The sequence below is a fragment of the Musa acuminata genome, chromosome BXJ2-3, assembly GCF_036884655.1.
Source record: "Musa acuminata AAA Group cultivar baxijiao chromosome BXJ2-3, Cavendish_Baxijiao_AAA, whole genome shotgun sequence".
Lineage (NCBI taxonomy): Eukaryota > Viridiplantae > Streptophyta > Magnoliopsida > Zingiberales > Musaceae > Musa > Musa acuminata.
In genome coordinates, this window is record NC_088340.1 from 41,969,850 (window position 1) to 41,991,308 (window position 21,459).

At 41.3% G+C, this 21,459-nt stretch overlaps 2 protein-coding genes and 2 long non-coding RNA genes across 4 annotated transcripts; 2 read left to right on the forward strand and 2 right to left on the reverse strand.

Moving 5' to 3' along the window:
* On the reverse strand, positions 1-4,855 carry LOC135608367 (protein trichome birefringence-like 5). Its single transcript, XM_065101175.1, has 5 exons — positions 4,157-4,855; positions 1,566-1,758; positions 1,114-1,307; positions 829-987; positions 1-710 (listed from the first exon to the last, which is right to left on the reverse strand). The coding sequence occupies exons 1-5, from the start codon at positions 4,834-4,836 to the stop codon at positions 371-373; spliced, it is 1,566 nt and encodes a 521-aa protein (XP_064957247.1). The 5' UTR covers positions 4,837-4,855; the 3' UTR covers positions 1-370.
* A 3,134-nt stretch (positions 4,856-7,989) lies between these two features.
* On the forward strand, positions 7,990-10,590 carry LOC108952353 (uncharacterized). The gene is made up of 3 exons (XR_001977167.2): positions 7,990-8,099; positions 8,256-8,372; positions 9,512-10,590. It is a non-coding gene; the product is annotated as an uncharacterized LOC108952353 (long non-coding RNA).
* A 1,550-nt stretch (positions 10,591-12,140) lies between these two features.
* Positions 12,141-13,698, forward strand: LOC135608369 (uncharacterized). Its single transcript, XR_010485499.1, has 2 exons — positions 12,141-12,680; positions 13,244-13,698. It is a non-coding gene; the product is annotated as an uncharacterized LOC135608369 (long non-coding RNA).
* Positions 13,699-15,422: 1,724 nt separating this feature from the next.
* Positions 15,423-21,265, reverse strand: LOC135608370 (plasma membrane ATPase-like). The gene is made up of 16 exons (XM_065101176.1): positions 21,050-21,265; positions 20,234-20,353; positions 19,911-20,147; positions 19,066-19,827; positions 18,847-18,969; positions 18,661-18,765; positions 18,431-18,575; positions 18,185-18,349; positions 17,854-18,092; positions 17,735-17,767; positions 17,539-17,620; positions 17,273-17,433; positions 16,901-17,074; positions 16,260-16,442; positions 15,923-16,104; positions 15,423-15,725 (listed from the first exon to the last, which is right to left on the reverse strand). Exons 1-16 carry the CDS (start codon positions 21,104-21,106, stop codon positions 15,629-15,631), a joined length of 2,865 nt encoding a protein of 954 aa, XP_064957248.1. The 5' UTR covers positions 21,107-21,265; the 3' UTR covers positions 15,423-15,628.
* Positions 21,266-21,459: the final 194 nt, after the last annotated feature.

Genomic DNA, 21,459 nt, shown 5'->3' on the forward strand with positions numbered 1-21,459 from the left:
TTTTTCCTATACTCTTCAAAATTAACTCGACAAAGTCCATCGACAATTTGTGTATATATACTCCAAATAATACTACAATTACATAACACCTAACAAGTAGATTTCCTGCACAAGATAGATCTACACTATAAAGCAGCAAAATAACATTACATTCTTCACTTTAGCTTCAAAAATTAAAAAAAAAGAGAGGCTCCTCACAATCAGCATTGCAGCAAAAAGAACTCTCAATAACAATTGGTCCCCTTAAAGTTCCATTTCGATCAGCAAGAGAACATGTAGATCCATTTTCTTGCCTCAATGTGGGCATTTAAACTCCCAAGACTAATCATGCTGGGTAAATACAGTCATGTCTCAGCTCACAAACCATCTTCTACCTCAATGACTGTGGATGATGTTGTTTGAGGACAAGCGAGGCGTAGATCAACTCGTTCCATGAATCAGGAATCCCAGGAAGACACCAATGGCTGCAATCCTGCCGCCTCTTGGACACCTTCTCCCCTTCAGCCAGCTTCTTGCCATAAATAGATGGGTGGCCATCCTTACGGTAGTTGGTCAGCTTTGTCACATTCAAGAGAACAACTGGAACATGCAATCTATTAATAACCTCATCTACTATTTTCATCTTCGATGGATAACTTTCTAAAAATGCTCCAGTTTTGATAGGATCTGTCTCCCCATTGCAGGTGCCACCAGAGTCCCAGTCTCCACCCCTGAACAAAGACAAGTCAGTGGGGGTTTATACTTGAAGCTGCCATGTAGAGCAAAAACATCAAGATATAAGATAAGAATTGCTATTTCTTTCTACAATATAAGACAAAATTTAAGCACCTAAAATGAGCAGCAGAGTAACCACGGTAAAATATCAAGCTTTTTGCAGGGTCCACATTGTTGTCAATCCATGTTCCCCAAGTATTCATGGCTTTCCTATAAGCTTCAATTGCATCAAGTTTTGGATAGACAACATCACCTTCTTGATAGTAGTTCTTCCTGGTGAATCAAAATCATTAAATTGTCATGTGTACACAATTGAAAACAGCAGAAAAACTGGCTATTTCAACTAAAGCTACTTGCACAATCAAAAAGAGACGTCTAGAATCAGAGACACAGATTTACCCCCTTGCTGTCTTCCCATGTGTCCACCAATGACCGGTGTTAAAGACAAGTATGTCAGCTCTTCTCCAACGGTTAGCTGACTTGTCGATGCGATCGATCATAAGAACTTGGTTTGAATTGCCCTGTCCATTGACTCGTGTTCCTTCTCTAACAAGAAAATGGGATCGAACAAACTCCACTGTACAGTTATAGTCCTGCCAAAATTTGCATACAAGATATAATTTTCAGTGACTATTCGATTAATTTGAAGTATTAAGGATGGAAATCCAGTAAAATTGATCATCCAAATATATGTCTACAAGAATATTGTCATAGAAATAAAAATATAAAAGCGTAGTACACAATTTTATATAAGATTTTCTAGGCACCAGAAACAAATCAAATGCAATAGAGTCAGACTAGATGGACCACGATATTACAGCATATCAATGGAAGCAGTAAAGCTTTCTTACCACAAATTTGAAGATAAAGTAGCCACGGCCTTTGGTTATTTTGTAACCTCGCATCTCATACATTTTTCTCTTATCAGGCAGGGCTTCTCGTAAGAGACACAACATTGATTCAAACTGGTTGCGGTTCATGGAATCTCCGATAAATATCAACCTTTTGCCTCGAATTCTCTCCAAAAAGTCTGTTCCATTAAACCTATGAATAAAGTAAAAGGCAACAGGAAAAGAAGAAATTGTGATGAAAACAACCAAAATTATAAAAATCCTTCTACTGGAGGCTGAAGAGGAAAATAAGACTACAAGGTTAACTCTATGATGTTATCGCAAAAGTTTACACTTTACAAAGCACTAAAATCATAAAAGCCATAAGATCGAAAAAGAAAAAAAGAAGATTAAAAATTCGGACAAATTTTTATAACAGATGAAGTCATTCCTTTCTTCACCTAGACCTAAATTACATCATTAGAGTGGCTAACTGAAATTCTAGTTTGGTTTGTCTATAGAAGTTTGAGAAACAATAAATTAAAAAATTGGATTCTCTTGGCTTCAGAAAACACTGTTAAACTTATTTGGCAGCTATTTAAGTAGAATACTTAATTTTGTCATTCAGAATTTAACATAACTACTTACAGAACTAATGATGGCTGGAGAGAGCCTCATCACACCAACATGGTACACGAGATGATAATTAGTCGCAAACGATCATCTTTCTTACAAGCCTTTCAAAAGCTTGAGTTTCCAATGAAAGCCAATGATCCACTCTGGACCATCATTAACATAAGCAGGTAACAGTTGTTCAAATGTCCATTCAACTAACAAAGTTCTCTAGTCTTACACCAGTAAGGATTATCTATAAAATTTATACACAATCAGCAACAAATAGTAATCAGCAAAGAACTCACTATTTGCTTAGATTTTATAATCCATTGTAAAACTAAAGAATGAGGCCTTTCTGTCAGCCTCAACCAAGAGTGGCTGCAGGGACCATATTTTTGATATCTCCATAAATTATACCAGAAGTATGTTAAGCAAACAGACTAGGGTTAGAAGACACACTGTTTTTGTAGCTTGTAGCACCATTTTCATGTCATTGTCCACATTAAAGAAGCTCTCCCTGATCACCTTCACTTTTGAAAGTGAGTTTATTGGGGAAATCATGTAAATATTCTCTATCTTATCTGAACTTGAGTTCAATCTTCTGCTGTTTTCAAAATGTTCCATTTACTTCACATGACAGGTATGTCATGTGCATGATAGGCACATTTAAACAATTGGAAATAATGGTCAGAAGACGCAGAAAGAATATCTCAGGCCTCAGTTGATGCAAGTTATTACCCTTGATAGAGCTGTATGGCAGGAGCATATCCACATTCCTGAATCTGATAGTTGGAACTATACATTTTTCTTCTTTTGTTATTCTATCAAGAGTAACACAAGAAAAATAGTTGCCAACCTCCATATATGCCTATTGGGTTGGTTAAGTTCCATTGTAACTAGAAAATTTTGCAGAAATAAGAAAACAACTTGAAACTAGAAGAGGACCATTAGATTTAAGGTTCAACCAAATAATGGACGGGATCAAGGAGGAACTGGAAAGAATTGGGATAATCTAACGAAGTTTGTTAAATGTTCCTCCAAGTACTTTCAAACAATTAATGCCTTCCATATCAGCTTTAGGTTCTCCACCTCTATGTCTAAATTTCAAGTTTAGGCACAAATTTGGGCAACTCATCAAGCTGGGTCCTTTCCATTTTCTCTGACAGTCTCATTAGTTCAACTACGGCTTCTTTACTTTCAAGATGCACACTTTCTATGTGTCCTCTTCCATCTACTTCACTCACAGATCAGTCTTAGTCTTAGCAGTTATGGTAACTCCATGGTGCAGTAGAACTCAATAAAGTAGTGGCTCCAATGATGCAATATAACTCTCAAAAGACATGAGCCAGGGAAACTTAGTTAATTTCTCAACCCTACTTTGATTTCAGGAATTTATGAAATGAACATCGGAACAATATATAGTTCTAAACTCGGATGTTTAATGGCCGACAATTTCTTTCTCCCATTCGCTTCGACTTTCTATATCGAGATTCCTCGAGAAAGGAACCTCACAAAAAAGGACCAGGATCATCTCCCTTTGAGATCAATCCATTTCAATGACCAGCTGTCCATAGGACCAGGGCCCCTGCATTGATGTATGCGACTATGTGTAGCTGAAACGTAGAGACCTAAAGGAGAGGACTGTCACCGATTTGGAAGAACCCCAATCTAAGAAACTTAGCTGAAGATTCACATATTAATTAGCCATGTTAGTTTCATTTAAAAAGGGAGCGTTCTCAATAGCTTAATACTATTTCCAATGACCAAAACAACAAGAAAGAAAGCAGGGGAAAAGAGAGCAAAGATGAAATTTTGGAAAATGTGGCCTTGAGAGATAGATCGTAAAAATCTCTTTTTTGAATATTTTCTTCATTTTCTACCATGTATTTGGCATCTTAATAACATCCCACATTCTGCTTAAGAAGTTCAGCTACAAATTTGAGTAAATGTTAAGTAAAGTATCAGATAAAGAAGCAAGAAGATGAAGAGGAAGCAACCTTGGGAGATCACAACCGTGAGGCTTCCACCTCCATCTCAGGTACCCGACATCCCGCCTTCCGTTCTCCTGGCAGCTGAAAGCCTCGTCCACGTACGGACAAGAACCGGGGTGGTAGAGTGGGTATTGCCCCTCCTCATCTCTCTCCCACCTTCCCTGGTAAAGGTCGCACCTCCGCTCCCGGCTCTCGGGAGGAGGCGCTGCCGCCGTCTCTTGCGCCAAGACCGCGGCTACGGGTGTCTCGGAGGGCGGCCAAGGTGAAGGTGACGGGGGCATAGAGAGATCTCGCCCGCCGGGAGCTTCAGCCTCGGAAACTGGTTTCTCCGCGGCTACTCGCATCAAGGCCGCTGCTTGGGGTGGCGGAAGCGGAGGGGACGGGGGGACGGAGAGATCCGAGGAGAGGGAGATTGGAGAGTTGAGGGTATGCTGGAGGACGAGGACGACGAGGATGAGGAAGAAGGAGAGGAGAGCAGCAGCGGACGAGGCGGCAGCCACAGCGACGGCGCGGCCGCGCTTGGCGTGGGAGAGGGAAGAGGAGGAGGTGGCCATCGGCGGTGGCGTAGGGGGCTCCTCACTGGTTCGTTTCTTTTGTGTGAAGCGGAGCAACGGAGGCGGAAAGAACAAAGGTGACGCGATCTTCCACACGCCATTCTTTAGCTTCAGGACAAAAGGTCGAAACATACGCGAGGCGGTGACCAGATCTCCCGCATGGTTTCTTGTCTGCTATTGTCGCCGCATCCAAGGGTTTTATATTGTTAAGAAAAACACTTTTCGACTATTTGGTGTTTTAAACTGTTAATAGAAACATGTTTTTGACTGATGTGGTTAACGTTAATACAATTTGTTGTGGATATCGATTTGATCCACAGTGGAGACCAAAACGGGGGAGAAACCCGGCAACATCGGTGTTTTGAAGTGCCGGAGAATGTTGATATTGCTGCAAAGAATCTGACAACAAATCTAATGTCGATCTCACAGCAAGTCAATGGTCAAAGTCGTGTAGGTCAACCTAATAACAACCTATAAATGCTTTGCCGCGAGAGAGATTTTGTTCTAAGTACGTCATTCAAGCATTTTTATTATATTAAATAGTATATATGATGTGCAATAATGCATGGTTGATATGATCATAATATTGACCATTAAAATACATATATATATATATATATATATATATATATATCTCTTTAAATACTAGTCTGATTGCGAATCTTGACGCAGAAAGCGAGCTCCATAGCCTGGGGCCCTGGGCCTCAAGTGGGTCCCGTTGAGCACAGCGAATCCAACGAAGCCAGGCTGGATTTCTCTGGAAACGGGTCGCGGCGGGTGCCTGCTCGCTGTTCGCGCTGAGCTGTGCTGCCGGACAACGTGTCATTCGGCGCTGACCTTGCCACGTAAGAATTAAAACAGGGCCAAACAGAATCCAATAATTTCACGTATAAAAATGCGCCACGTAAGACAAAGAAGCACATTTTGTCATCATCATGATGTTCCGGAAAATAAAAGAAGCAACACTTCACTCGAAAGCACGCAATGTTACCCACCGTTCGACCTGTTCTCTCGTTCGCACAATCGTGGTCCCACACGTTCGAAAGGCATCGTCCCTTTTGTTTTTTACTTTGGTTAAAGGTCCATTTTAGTAGCTATTCTGGTCATGGATTTCTAAAATCTTGATTGAGTAATGTTTAAAATAATCTTTATATTTTTAAAAATATAGTATATAAGTTTCTTTCGTTTGATTTAGAGTTAAGGTTCTAGTGCATTTGATTTTAGTTATGGACCTCTTAAGTCTTTATGATTTTTAAAATAATTTTTATATTTTTTAAAAATATAACATAAGTCCATCCCCTCGAGTGCGAGTTAATAGACATTAAAATCTACTTATATTATATGCTTACTCATAATAAATTATTAATATAATGATATATATTATTTAAGTTTAAAAAAAAAACCTTCATCAATGATGGAAGATGGTATCGTCATGAGAGTGACCATTAGTAGTAACACTAAGCCGTTGTTGTCTAACAGGACATTGTACGTACGTAGCCTCTCCTGTGTTGACGACGAACTCAGGAACTTTCATTCCTACCTCAAGTGGATGTGCGTCGACTAATTTGATGCTAAGCATATAGTGATCTCCTGGTCCCTCTTCCTTCTCATGGGCGTCTTTGTCCCCATCACCTCTCATTTCAATCTCTCCTGCACCCCCACTCGCTATGCTTATAATGTGGTCTAGCTCTCCCTCACTTTAATCTCCAATCTCTCTTACCTGTATCTTTTTGTCTTCATTCGCCACTACAGCTTCTGCCATTTTCTCTTCCTCAACAAGCTGGTCGAGGACAGCAAGTGGGTGTCAGAGGGCTATATGGACTAGCTTAACTGTTCCTTCCGCTTGCTTTCAGTCTTTGTGATATTGTGCTTTTGTAAGGGAGGTGGTTTACAATATATGATGATACTCGTTGGGATTAGATTGAGTGTTGTTTACAATGGTGAGTAGCATCATGGTGGATGATGTGGTGGCATGTATCCTGGAGCTAGCAAGTGACATTTGAAAGCTCTTAAACTCATCATTTATTAACTCAAACTTACGAGGGGCTTATATATTATATTTTTAAAAATATATAGATTATTTTAAACACGAATAAACCATAAGGCCTTAAGAGGTTTATAGCTAAAATCACATAGGCTAAAATATATATTAATCCTAAATTACACATGTCATTATATTAATAATTTATTATAAATCATTATGTCATGTAAGTAGATTCTAATATATATTAACTCAAACTTAATGGGAGGAGCTTATATGCTATATTTTTTTTAAATATATGAGTTATTTTAGACACGAGTAAACTATAAGGGTTTAAGAGATCTATGACCAAAATCATATAGATTAAGATGGACCTTAACCCTTTACTTTATCCAACATTAACATGCAAATTACTTATTTTTTTATTTTTTATTTTGCATTGCTTCTACAATTAAATAGGTGATAAGCACACGACATCTCCTCATCATTTGTAACGCTAATTACATATTATCCATTTTTACCGATGAAAATATAAAAATAAAGGATAAAAAGAATTTTAATATTTCATGGCGGATAGCAATGTCACTGGCATCAAAGTCGACGTAGTTATCTGGCTGCCCCAGACGATGAAAAGGTCCACTCTTATCACGATGCAACTCGCCCTCACGATAAGTGTACCACCGACCTCATTGTCACCTGTCCCGTGTCGCTCTACTACATCAATGCTGACGTAGTTGCCGAGTGATAATTACATCAGCATCAATGCAAATGGTGATAGCCGTTGCGATGTCTATGGTGAAGATGGTAGTTGCCTCACCATTGACCCATTGGGTGAATCGTAACCTCAACCCGAAGCTAGGGTCACCGGAGCTCCTATCACTCACCTCTCGTTGAGTTAACTGGGAGGCGGCCACCATTTTCATCGTAGACGTCGCAATGGCCATCACCATTTGCATCGATACCAATACAGTTATCGCTCGGTAACTATTGATATAAATACAAAGCAATACGAGATGACCGACAATGATGTCGACAAGTCGTTCCTCATGGAGGCGGATGACATCCCAAAAAAAGCGAATGTTATTGTCAACGGAGGCAGCTATCCAACTATGTTAGTGTCAACGCTAATGGCATCGCTATTCGTCACCATCGACATCGAATTTTAAAATTATTTTTAAAATTTTTATTTTCGTATTTTCGGTAGTAAAACATGGATACATGGAACTAAATATTTAAAAAAAAATTAGCCCGCATTCACGTTCCATTGTCCCAAATTTTCTTGTTATATATTTTTTTTGGTTGATCGGGTGGCGATCATCTCACGTTCGAGATCGATCCCGTTGCTCACTAGGGTTCGCTTCGTGCCTCCCTCTCCGACCACCCCCGGAGTCCGTCGCTCTCTGAACCAGTAAAGGTGCGATGTTTCTTTCCTTATTCCCCATTCGCCTTACCTTTTTCTCCCTTATCGTGCTGCTGTCGTCGCTGTCATCGCGCCGTTCGCTTTGAGTAAGCAAAGGTGTGATTTTTCTTTGATTCTTTTCCCCACCTCTACCCTTTTTCTTAATGACAGTGTTTTCCATCGTTCCTGAGGTCTTCTCGCTGCTCGTGGAACCGATCTTGTTTTTGAGTTGATCTCTGTGCTTGTTTTTTGGGCGTGGGGTTGGCTGGCCCTGAGGCTCCGGCTAAGGTAAAGAAGCGGATTGTGTTTGTTTTTGTCTGTGCATCAAGTTTAGTTGGTCACTGTTGAGTGCGCGATTGACTTCGATGGCAATGGAGATTGGAAATTAGTTCGATTCTTTTGATTTTGGGTTGGAATCTCATCATTCCGATTCGTTTGGCCTAAACTCTGTCACAGCATGCTTCTGAAATTGTTCTTCCGTACTTTTATATTGTTTGCAAGCTGGAAGCTCTTGAATTCTATTGGTTCATGGGATTCAGATTTTTGACTGCTTGATGTCTGTGTGATCCACTTGGTCAATGTAACTGCTCTTGACGTAAATAAACCCATCTGAGTCCTCATAATCCTTCTGAACTACAGATTTTTGGGGCAATCTAATCTATAATGTATATGATTTATCTCTCAACTGCTTGTGTTTGTTTAAATCTGAGGTACCCAGATGATTCTGTAACGAGTCATATTGGGTCTTTCCAGGATATAAGTATTTATTCAGTGTAATCACTTTTGGTGCAAGGAAATTGCATTCTTTTCTGAAGCGTTCTTTTGTTCTGAAGGTTTTAACTTTGGATTTTGAAGATAATCTCCAATTGCATGAGGAACAACCATTGCCCATTATGTTGTTGATGAATGTTCTTAGTTAATTTACCTACATTGACTCTGTCTGGGTTCTTTAAATGTCACACTCAAACATCTCTTCGTTATATTTTCTCTTCCTTTTGGGGTCTCATGAGTGCACTCAAGAGTACTTTTGTGATGGACTTGATGGACCTTATGACTTGAAGTACTGGCTGCAAGGCTGATTTGGAATCATTCTGTGTAAAGTCCATTTTGTTAGAGTGTTGTCATGTAATAAAGATTCAAAGCTGTTATGAGCAGGGTGTTGTCTGTGATTTTGTTTTATGTATAACTGCATGAAAGTGCCTGATCAATTTACATACACAGTGGGAAAAATGGTATCTTTGCATATTAAGAAGCTGTCTAGAAATATTGTATTATTTTCCTCTTTTAATGTAGTAGGTGATTTTATGTATGTCCTTGATATCTGTTTATGCAGTAGATTCTAGTGCTAATTATTTTCTTAGTTGTAGCATATTGTATGAAAAGGAAAATTTCCATTAACTTTCTCTTTTTTTTAAATGCATATTCAGGGCAATTATCGGCTAAGAAGGGTTATAGTGATTGATCATCTTGTCTTGTTAGCAAGTGAGATAGGTGGGTTTCTTTTTTTGGTTTGGACTAATTGCCTATCAGTTACTGATGCTTTATGCAGAATTCTAGCCTCATTGGTTTGAAGCCAAAATCATTGGATAGTGCTTCAAGTATGGCAGTCTCCATGAAGAATGTTGATTCCGCTTTCCAGGGAGCTGGGCAAACGCCATATCCTCACAATGTTACTCTTATTCTAGCTGATTCTGTTATTTGACCTTCCAACCTTATATCTGTTCAATCTGAGATATGCAGAAGAACGCATGTAATTGTTAAAAGCAGGGTGTAGTTTGTATTTAGTTCATCATCTATTTTCCAAACTTGGAAGAAATTTTAAGAGAAACATAGTTAACATGATTAAAGAATCTGAGAAGAGAACTGATTGACTAGACCTACTCAACTAACAAAATTTTAGAACCTCTTATATGTCTGACAAACTATCTGATTTGAATTCAACATGATCTTGAAGAAGTGAAGAGTTTAACTATTATTATCTGTTGCATCAGATAAAATCCTTAATGAAGTTTTGAGTTTAGGACTCGAATCAGTCTGTGGTATTCTAGGCTCTGTTTTTCAATGCTTAATACCATGTTGAGATGTTAGGTGCATTGGTTGGATGTTCAATGAAAGACTTGCCTGAAGGAAGAATCCTACAGCATGTAGGATGAGCAGATCTGAGATACAGACTGAGGAGAAGTAGACACTGGATTGTGTAGACGGTAATCAAGTAGAGATTCACTTGCAGTTCTCATCAAATGAATCATCAACCTGGAGACTGTCAGATCTGATGCAGACTTAAAGCTGTAATAATGCAGTAAAATTTTCCTGCAAAATGATCATAAAAAAATATAGGTATATGCTTGTATGCTGCAGCTCCTACATCAAAAGCTGATGCATGCTATTGAAATTTTGGCTTTTTGTTGCTGTCATTGGCCCTTTATGACTCTGCAGATGGTGTTGTATGCAGATTTTGTTTCCTTTAGAACAAACAGTGGATTGGAAATATGGCTGTATTGAGAATTTTCGGCGGTAACTGTACCAAGTTCTTCTCATAGAAAATTCTTCACTGGAGATTCATACATAATAAGGTAATTGTTAGGCTTTTCCAAAAGTGCTGACTCCATGCTTTTCTGTGTACATTTATCTTTTGTACAGTCTAATATCCTTCTTGTCCAACCTGCTGCATTTATTTTTCTTGATGGAAATAACAGTTAATTTAATGCAAATAGGAGAAGATGCTGCTATGATGTGCATAACTACTACTGCTAGTCCTAAATGAAAGCAGAACAAGCTCTTCTTGATACAATTACTGTATCACATATTGTGAGGTTACCATTTTGTCAGCAACAGCACATGAGCAGAAACAAGGAACTTGCCAGGTTTCTGTGTCATCTGCACCACCAAAGATGTCAAACTGATAGATCTTCCATGGGCTCTACGTAGTAATGCAGACACTTCTTGTCTCTCTGAGATCAGAGGAAACAGATGCAATACCTCGAGATTGAGCTATCTTCTCACGACTCCTGTTTCTACTGATCTCTCAGTCACGGTGACTGTTGGCTATTGGAAGCACCAGCATATGGTCTGTTGCAGCTACCCAAGCTTGATGCTGACAAATAACGAGAGGAAACCTGTGCAGTGTGTGTATGTAGGGAGAAGACGACACCGGGGTTGCAGCATCCATTGGAGTGGTTCGCACAAGCTCGGCTCGTTGCTGCGTTGTCGTGTTAGGCGGGAAACGGACAGGAACTTATCCTGATCCGCATTCCAGCGCCCGTTTTAACGGCGATATGTCGACGGCGTTATGGGAGGCCTCCGAAAGACGACTCAAGTTACGAGAGGGGACGGATGACGCACATCCGCTTTTGAGCAGTCACATCCTCGAGTCGTAAATCGAGTCGTGCTCCAGAGCATTAAGAGACACGTGACGGACCCGCGTCAAAAGCGAACGACGGGGCGTCAATACCACCGGTATCTCCCCGCGCTTCCCTCCGGGGGAAACGCCTGCATCCTTCCCGCGCAGTCGTGGCTCGAAAAATCTATCCGCCGTTTCCGCTGTTCCCAACAAAACAGCGTCACTCTCTCTCGTTGACGTGTTCGTTCCATCGTGGTCCATAAAGTAGGACCCATCACGATGTCGGAATCCGCCGTTCCAAGAGACGCCCCCCGAACACCAAATCTATCTCTCCCACGTGGCACAGTGTTGGACTTGCGGGGCCAGCTGTCTCCGGTTGCCGAGAGACCCACGACGTCCCGCTGTCCTTTACGAAACAGCGTCGCTCTCTCTCGATTACGTGTTCGTTTTCTTGTGGTCCTCAAAGTGGGACCCATGAAGGTGGCGGAATCCGCTGTGATGCCAACGCCAAATATTCCACGTGGCACCGAGTTGGACATGTGGGGCCCAAAGGTTCAGGTCTCTTTGAAAGCCACGAGGGAGGAGATATTGTTAGGGAAGAAAACCGGGTACGCGTGGTAAGCCCAATTTTTGTGGGCGTCGTGTTGAGGCAACTAATGGAGGGTGAGAATATCAACCTCCATCCAACACACTGCTTATATTCCGCCTCTCGCTTTGGTGCTCGACTTGCTAACGAAGAATGTTGAAGACGAAGATAAGAAGGCCACACCGAGAGAGAGAGGCTTTGCAGGCACCGCAAGGTATCTGGAGACCCTTTTCACCCTCCCCACGAGAGGAAGGTTTAGGGTCGGTGGTCGATCGCCGAAGGAGGAGGAGGAGGCTGGGGTCCACCGGAGCGGATAAGCACGCCGCGAGCCGGCGGCGAAGGGTAGGAGCGAAGGCGATGGCCTGGTGGGACAAGGCCGTGGCTTTCCCCGTGAAGCGTGCCTGCGTCGCCGTCGCCGCCGCCGCCGCCGCCGCCGCCCGGGTTAAGGCTCCAAACCCCAGTGAGCTCATCCGCCTCCTTATCCTGCTTCTTCACATTAAGCATACCATGTGAATCGGAGGACCGGAGGTGAGAATAGCATGCTTCTCGATGAACATGTCATCGTCGTCATCGTCTCTTCACCTATAGCATGTCCTGTCATCTTCTTATGGCGTGATGATTGCAGAAGAAAAGAAACATCTTTGCACAGCCTCTTCTACAGAGCTTTTAGGTGGGTGCTAAATTGTGGGACAACCTGAATTCGAAACTGAGAGTCCTAATAGCACTGTTGAGTTGGTACTTGGTGTTATGAGGACGCTAACAAGTTGACTCTTGAAGCTATTATGTGGAGTCCTAATTCGTGGGTATATATGCAGTCTTACCCTCTACAAGCAGAGAGTCTCTTTCGACGGTGTACATCGAGTAATTTAGTTTGTCATGATCATTTATTTGTTGTAGACAAGCAATCAAGTTCTATGTGATGATCCTTTGGATGGCCAAAGGTAAATGGTAATTTGACTACAAGGTTAAATTATAGGTCTTGCTTTATGTAAATTATTTTAGGAATCAGTCAGCATGATGAATCCAATTGTAGCTGCAAGTCCTTTGACTTGCCGATGCATTTCGACTTCAGACAATGTGAAGCCAAACTTTGTTTTCAGCATCGTTTCTTTTCTGGTTATTGTGATTCATTTGTGAACCTCAAGAAGCATGTGTTCAGTTGATTTCAGTCACCTTGTTCTCTGGTGGTCTGCAACCACAGAGAAGCTAATTAAGTGTGTGGATTCATGGCAGGTGGTGGAATTCAGAAGCTTCACGATGATGTTCAGATGTGTGGATACCAGGATGTGCAGGTCATGTGGGAGATGGTGAGGAGATCAGAAATGGAGTTATCGAACAAGCGCAAAAGGTACAAGAGACTGCTGTGGAGGCTACCGACTTGGTCGAATCGAACATCTTCCACTGATCTCATGGTTCCTCATTGAGAGAGTTTGGCAGCAGACTTGAGCAGGATTCAGCTGATACTAATTGCATCTGCCCCTCCTTTTCTACCACCAGTGAGATGTAAGAAATAAAAGTTTGATAGTGAGCTTGAACAAACATTAGCTAGTATATTTCTCTCCCCTGTCTCACACAATGAGATACAAGAATTGTGTACATTATCCAGATCATGTGTATATGTGAATATTACTATCAGGAATGGCACCCCAAAATTAAAAGGAGGTGGAAAATTGGTGCAAAAGCCTCAATATCTTCTTGTTTGGCATTTTTTTTGTGTGTGTGTGAAGGAAAGAAGTTGATAGTCAGACTCTTTTTCAGGGAAAGTAAAGTGAATTACAGGAACTATGTTATCTGAATTTTCCTGTAAATTACAGGAAACATTGTTCTTTCAAGGGAAAGCTGTTTCTTGTTGAGATTTATTGGGCAGTCATTTCATTTTCACAACAGATATTTCAAATGGAAATGATTATGTTGTGAGTACAGAGAAAATCCACAACATGGAAATCTTCAAATTCTTGTTAGAACATCAGATGAACAATCAGCCAGTATTTATTTTTCTGACAGGTTGGACATTTTGTTTAATCTTACAAATAGGTGCAATATGTCTCTGAAAAGAGGTGAACCAAAGAACAAAGAGATGTCATCATCTATCACTCACCACAGTATTTTTCTATGTTTGAAAAAACAGAAATATTTCTAGTGGACTAAAACAGGCATGTGGAGAACATGATCTATAACTTGAAATCTTACTCATCTTATTCCTAAAAGAAATCATCCTATTTTCTTTTCTCTCTTATGTTCTCATATGGAAAGCAGATCTTTTCTCCATTCCATTTTCCCTTTCATGCTTGTCAAAAAGAGCTATCATTGAATGTACAGCTGATGTACTACACTGGAAAAGTATCATCCTATGTGAATGTCATAATTGTCTTCCTATGTGAAAATATACCACACTGATCTTTGATGATTGCAGAGTGGTTTCCTGAACTTTGATGATGAGTGAATGACAAACATTATCTCCTTCTCCCTGCTTCAGATTTTTCTTGTTTTCAGTAATTCAAGTGTTGCAAGCCTTACAACTCATAGCATCAAAGTCTTTAGGTTCTTGTCCTCATGTGGTCTGTCATCTCTGATCAAGTTTGACAATCCTCCCACTGCACATGCATCGGTCATTGGCACATCTTGGAGCAAAGAGTAGGGTGTCCAAATCATTGTCTCCATGATTAATCCAGCGTCAGAAGGATTGCAGGTCACATCATCTGCAAGTCAATTCCAAGATAACAGCCACTGCTATCTAACTGTTTCAGGAAATTAATAATGTGCAGTCCTGACAAAGGCCTTAAAGAAGGGGGCCATGGCCTTGATGAGGTACAATCATGTAGAATACGGAACAATCTCTCTCTCTCTCTCTCTCTCTCTCTCTCTCTCTCTCTCTCTAGTTATCTATCTATCTATCTATCTCTTATGCAAAAAGAAATGTTTTGGGTACTCCACTGTAGTTGGGACTTCTTGAGAAGGAAAAAAGAACTTGTAGCAGGCATATGTAATTTCATACATAAAATTCACAAATATTTGTAGATGAACTACAATTCTAAACAAAGTTTCGACAGATAGTAACTGTCATGTCAATCTTGGGAGGATGGTAGGGTTGAGGGCTGACCCTATCCCAATCTAAGCAATTAAAAGGTCTAACCCAAGCAGACACTCAGTGCAATCCAATGTTATGAGCACTCAAATAAGAATTATTTTAGGGTTGCAGAAGATGTAGAACAGAATCAGGTTGACAACTGTGGAACATTATTGTGAATCTAAAGAAGCACTCACAGTTACAGGAGAAAGTGTGAACAACAGATGTGACACTGTTCTGTGCCAAAGTTCACCAACAAGTCATACAGTGTGGAACAAATGAAACTGGAAGTGGAATAACAACAACATCCAACTGCCTTGAAGATCAATGAATAGCGAATGATCAATCACAAACACAAAAATTCACGGTAGATAAAAATAGCAAGTTGGCATTATTATGAGACAGAAAAGAAGCATTAAAATGAATATGGCACGACACAGAACTAGAAGACACTAGGATGCTACTCGGTTAAAATCAGAAATGGCTTCATCTTCAACACCATCACTTTCCATCCATTTTGCTTCATCTGAGACTTCTTCACATGCTGGGTGTCATACAGTGTAATGCTGCTGGATGGTGTCGATGTCGAGCCCTTTAAGCTTGACCACTGACTCGACGTGTCCCTTCAGAGTGTGCAGTTCGCGGAGCCTGTAGATGATCGACGCACCAAGGATGTTAGGATGTGAAGATATGATCACAAGAAATCCTTTGAATCCTTTTAACAAACCATCTATGCGACAACCATGTAAGAAAGTGGTGCACTTTGATTCTTAGAAGCTTCAGATTTTTAAGATCACAAGTACCTTGATCAAAAATTAGTTTTATGATTTTGGAAGAAACCATACCTTGCGATTTCAGCGCGCCTTTTGGCTTGTTCAGCAATTTCTGATAGTTCCCTGTAGCTACTCTTGTCGGAGAAAAGATTGGTGGTTTCAGGGGGTTGAAGTCCATGAAGAGTTCGTTGTGCCATAGCCCACTGAGCTTCCCTTTCTTCCTTACCATAATCTTTCTTGGTAGTGAAAGCAGTCTGAGATATAATACACAGAAAAGCAAATGCAAATTAGAAAAAAAAAAAATCAATTCAACAACAACTAAGAATAGATGATTAAATGAACAAAAAAGAAAAATGCTAAAATCGATCAACAACATTAATATCTTGGCTAAGAAACAGACAATCTATACCTTATTCTGGAGAAGGTTATCCCAAGCCTTTCCACTTAGAATGTAGCGGATAGCAAATTTGAACCAATCCAGAGGGAAGAAGAAAACAATGCTGTAAATCCAGATAACACCAGCCCATCTCCATCCAATACCTTTTATCCGTGCAAAGCCCCAGTCAGCATAGACAGCTATGACTGTTGCAACCTGCCATAAGCACATAATGTGTAGTTAATAAAAAAATCAATGAGTAAAAAAGGCAGATGATGCATGATTGCTTAGGTTCTTAGTGAACTATAGAGAACTATAACTGAAACATAATGCATTTTTGTTAACATAATAATCTGGAATAAAACACAACATAAGTTGCTTGTGCAGCCATGACAATTGTTACAAAAACAGAAAGTTCATACTTCTAGAGGAATATATGTAGTAGATACTTTAGCCTTCTCAAGGTGCACTGGATTCAACTGCATAGTAACTCATTTGTGTTCCAACAGAACAAAAGTAGATCTTCATGTCAACTGACTAAACAGTTATAGAAAATATCAATAATTTCAATGGAGTTTCTGCCTATCATCTGATGTTCATGTGTACACAGTCATAAAACTGACATCGAGGAAGTCGATCTATGGTAAAAGAGTATGGGAAAATGAGAATCTTACAAGCTGAGCAATGATAAAGGCACTGACTAGAAGAAGTCCAGGGCGCTCAACAAAGCACCAGCTGCGTGAACGTGTAACAAATATAAGAGCCTGACTAACAATACTAACTTGCAGATACAAAGCAGCCATCATTTCATCCTCACTGTCTTTAAGTGACCTAACTTTAAATATATCCTGCCAAGAACATCACCAGAAACTTTATTAGATCTCATTCAGTTCTGTGGAGACCATTTAATATAGAGTTAAGGACATGACACAGTAATGAAAACATGTTCAAATTCTGCAATAATGTGAAGAGAAAGATATGAGTCACCTAATTTATTTGCCATGAATTTTTTTCCTTGTGCGTGAAAAGGGAATAAGAATACTCACCGAGAAGAAGTGAGTATCTTTCATGGCCCAGAAGAAAATAACAGTCATCAATGCCAAATAACTCCCAAACACAATGCCTGTAGCAAATATTTCTTTCAACTTCCAACTATCAGGCAATGGAGATGGCTTCACCCGGTCCTTTGAAATTGTCATAATTGTACCTTCAATTGCCAAGGTGCAACAGAAAATGTCCTCCAGATCAGAATAAAGGTGATGGAGTTAAGAAAATAACATCGAACTATCATTAGTATATCATCTAAACTTACCATCATTTAGGATGGCAATGATCAAAACCATGAAGGGTGAGAAGTCAAACCTCCATATAAGTGCAATAAGCATAAATCCGAGCTGAAAAGGTTAAAATCATATGAAAACCAATATGTGGAGACATAATCATGCTAGACCTAAAAACTTCAGATTGCATGCATGCACCGAAGGCTAGAGGTTCAATTTGAAACTTACAACAATACGGATAGTGATAGAGACAGCATAGATCTGCAGTAAAACAAAATTACTCAATGACAATCCAGTACAGAAGCTGAGAAAAATAAAGGAACAAAAGCAGTGATTAAAATGCACACAGTATAGTTCTTCATCCTCTGGAAAATAGCTCTGCTAGTAAGGACAGCACTGATGATGACGCTAAGACCAGGTTCAGTAAGAACAATATCAGAAGCACTTCTTGCTGCATCTGTTGCATCAGCAACCGCAATACCAATATCAGCCTTCTTTAAAGCAGGGGCATCATTGACTCCATCTCCGGTCATTCCACATATGTGCTTCCTCTCCTGTAACTTCCTCACAATCTCATATTTGTGTTCTGCATTAGGGAATACCCATCCGTAAGATATTAGTCGCAAAGAATCTCAAATCACATAATTTATTTGTATCGTGTATGTTCATCAAGGCCACCTGGGAATACTCCTGCAAATCCATCAGCCTTCTCTATCAGTTCATCAACAGGAAGTGCAGCAATCGATGCATCCTTGTTTTGGCCTAGCAATGAAGAGGAAGGATACATATTTGTTCCCATTCCAAGTCTCCGGCCTGTCTCCTTGGCAATAGAAAGCTGATCGCCTGAAATGGGCATGTTTGTTAGGAGAAGATGACCTATCAACAAAATAGCAAACAGGGAAGAAAAAGGAATGGTTGACTTACCTGTGATCATTTTCACATTGACACCAAGGTTGAGAGCTCTTCGAATGGTTTCTGCACTATCATGCCTCGGGGGATCAAACAGGGGTAACAAACCCACAAATTGCCATGGTGTTCCTGCACTCTCTTTGCACTTCTCTGGAACTTCCTGTAAAAGAGAGATAACTGTTGTTGCATGGAAGAAAGCATTAACAAAGTAGTATATGGAACTGCCAAGAACAGCAAGATCAAACCTGTCTTGCAACGGCTAGAGATCGAAGTCCGCGTTCAGCAAACTTATCGATTACTGTATGAACCTTATTCCTGACATCTTCTTTGCAGTTGCAAAGGTTCAAAATCTAACCCAGTGATCAAATACATTGTGACGTCCCGTGAGTGATGATAATGTGGAACAATTTGTTATAGGAAATGAAATTTACCTGCTCCGGTGCACCTTTACTTACACGATGCCAATTGTCATCAGCATCAATGTAGGTAAGAGCAGTTCTTTTGTCGACAGGGTTGAAGGGGAGAAAATGTACTTCCCTGATACCAGCTCTTGCCTGTCCATCGAAAATTGAGTGTTTGATCCAATCGTAAGAACTATCGCAATGAAAACTTGATATCATTAGGATCATCAGCGAGAGCTTATACATCACCTCCTTTGGGTCCGCAAGCATCCCCACCATGGCAGCATCGATAGCGTCTTGATTCTCTGTTCTTGATGCTCTAGCAGCTAATAGGATTACATGCTCCTTAAACATACCCTTTGTGAACACCTCGATCAGATTATTGTCGACGCTCAACTTGTTGAGGGTCAGCGTCCCAGTTTTGTCACTGCACAAAACGTCCATGCCAGCCATCTCCTCTATGGCAGTCATTCTCTTCGTGATAGCGCCTTGTTCGGATAACCTGTGCGACCCGATAGCCATGGTCACCGACAGAACGGTGGGCATGGCAATCGGGATGCCTCCGATCAAGAGGACCAGCAGGTTGTCGATCCCATTCCTGTATCTCCTGTGCTGAATTGGGTACATGACTATGATCTCCACGATCATGCCGATCGCAATGGAGCAGATGCAGAAGTTACCGATGGCTGTCAGGACCTTCTGGAAGTGCCCGACTTGGTTCGTGCTGTCCACCAGATGGGCTGCCTTCCCGAAGAAGGTGTGGACGCCGGTCGCGATGACGACGGCCTCGATCTCACCCTGCTTGCAGGTCGAGCCAGAGAACACTTCGTCTCCGGGATTCTTGGTGACTGGGAGGGATTCACCAGTCAAGGCAGACTGATCAATCTTCAGCGGATCACCTTCGAGCAGCCGCGCATCAGCAGGGACGATATCCCCGAGTTTGATGCTGATAATATCACCTGGCACAAGAATTGCTGCGTCCTGCTCGCTCCAGCGGCCATCTCTAAGAACCTACATCCATCAAGATCCAACTTTTTACCACGAAACACGTGAATTTAGCAAAAGAGTAGCAGTAGGGAAGAACCAACACAGACCTTGGTCTTGGGAGCGAGACCGGCCATCAGCGCAGCGGCGGCGTTACCAGCATTGTTTTCTTCGATGAAGCTTATGGTGGAGTTGATGACGAGGAGAACGATGATGCCGACGAAGTCTTGCCAGTCCGGATCCTTATTGTCGCCGTTGGCCAACGCGATGGCCATGACAGCGGCCATCTCCATGACCCACGATAGAGGATTCCACATGAAGCCCAAGAACTTGAGAATCTTGCTCTCCTGCCATTACAGAATCTACCCGTTGCTCAGTCCATAAGCTGCAGAAATATCCGAGATAGAAATGAGATCTCTTGAGAAAATTCAACCTTTTTCTCTTCGAGCTTGTTGGGGCCGAAGATTTGGAGCCGGCTGGCTCCTTCCTCCGACGATAGGCCTTGTTTGGTACATTTCAGCTCCTCGAACACCTCCTCGATCGGTATCCGTTCCTAAACACAAAACCAAATGATCAAGAAAGAAGATAATAACAAGTCAAAATCACAACCAAAAATACTTTTCTTCCTAAATCAACCGAAAAATACTCAGAAACCGAAGTCCAAAAACCGGAAACGAGTCCGAGGACGCCAACGAATCACTACCGTCCACAGTACCGGTGTCGTTTTCGTGCGAGCATGCAGAGGCCGTCGAATGAGCATTAACCGACGATGAAAAATAAACGAAATGTTAAGGACTTTTTTGTTTTTTTTCCTCTTTGCTTTTAGGGCGCGTTAATCGAGGACAAGGCGAGGGGGCAAAGCGTTATCTTTTAGCGTCACGGACGAGTACTTAGAAGTACTTGAGATCAGGACACGGAAAGGAGTCACCTTCCTAATCATTTAGCAAAAAGGAATGAGAAGACGACAAGAGCGAGCTGGAAGACCGAAGCAACATCAGAAACAAGATTAAATGAAAGCACTAAACTAGAGGGAAAAATTGCATTCCTCTGCCCCTCCTTCCTTTGCCATGGCCTTGCCATTTGACGAGAAGGAATAGGAGAAAGTGAGGGTATCGAAACCACAGTATAAGCTGGAACAGCAACCGCAAACGCCTCCACAGAGAAAGGGAAAAAAATTCCTTTTTTTTCTTCTTTTCGAACTCGTAATCCTTAATAAAAAGCAAATCTTAAGAGGTGAGGAGGCGTTTACAAGATCGACGGTTTCGTTCTTGATATCCTCCAAGGTGATCGCCTTGTTGCCGGCCATCTCTGCAGCAGGGGCGAACACCAACCAAGGTGGAGAAAGGGAGAGAGAGAGAGGGAGCGAGAGACAGAACCCTAGAAGAACAGACCAGTCCTCAGAGGAGGACCAGGAGAAGCGACCGTCGCACTCTCTCTATGTATCGTTCGAGATAAAGAGAGACGACAGTCATGGAGGCAGAGCAAGGAAGGTCGTGAGTCGACGAGCCCTATTTATACCGTCTCCACGCTCTGGCGGTATCGGATGCGGATTCGGGATCCATTGAAGTTACGGATCGAGTATCGTACGCGACAACTTGCACAGATCCGATAACCGACTCGAATCCAATTCGAAATCTTGAGTTAGTGCCGAACCATAAG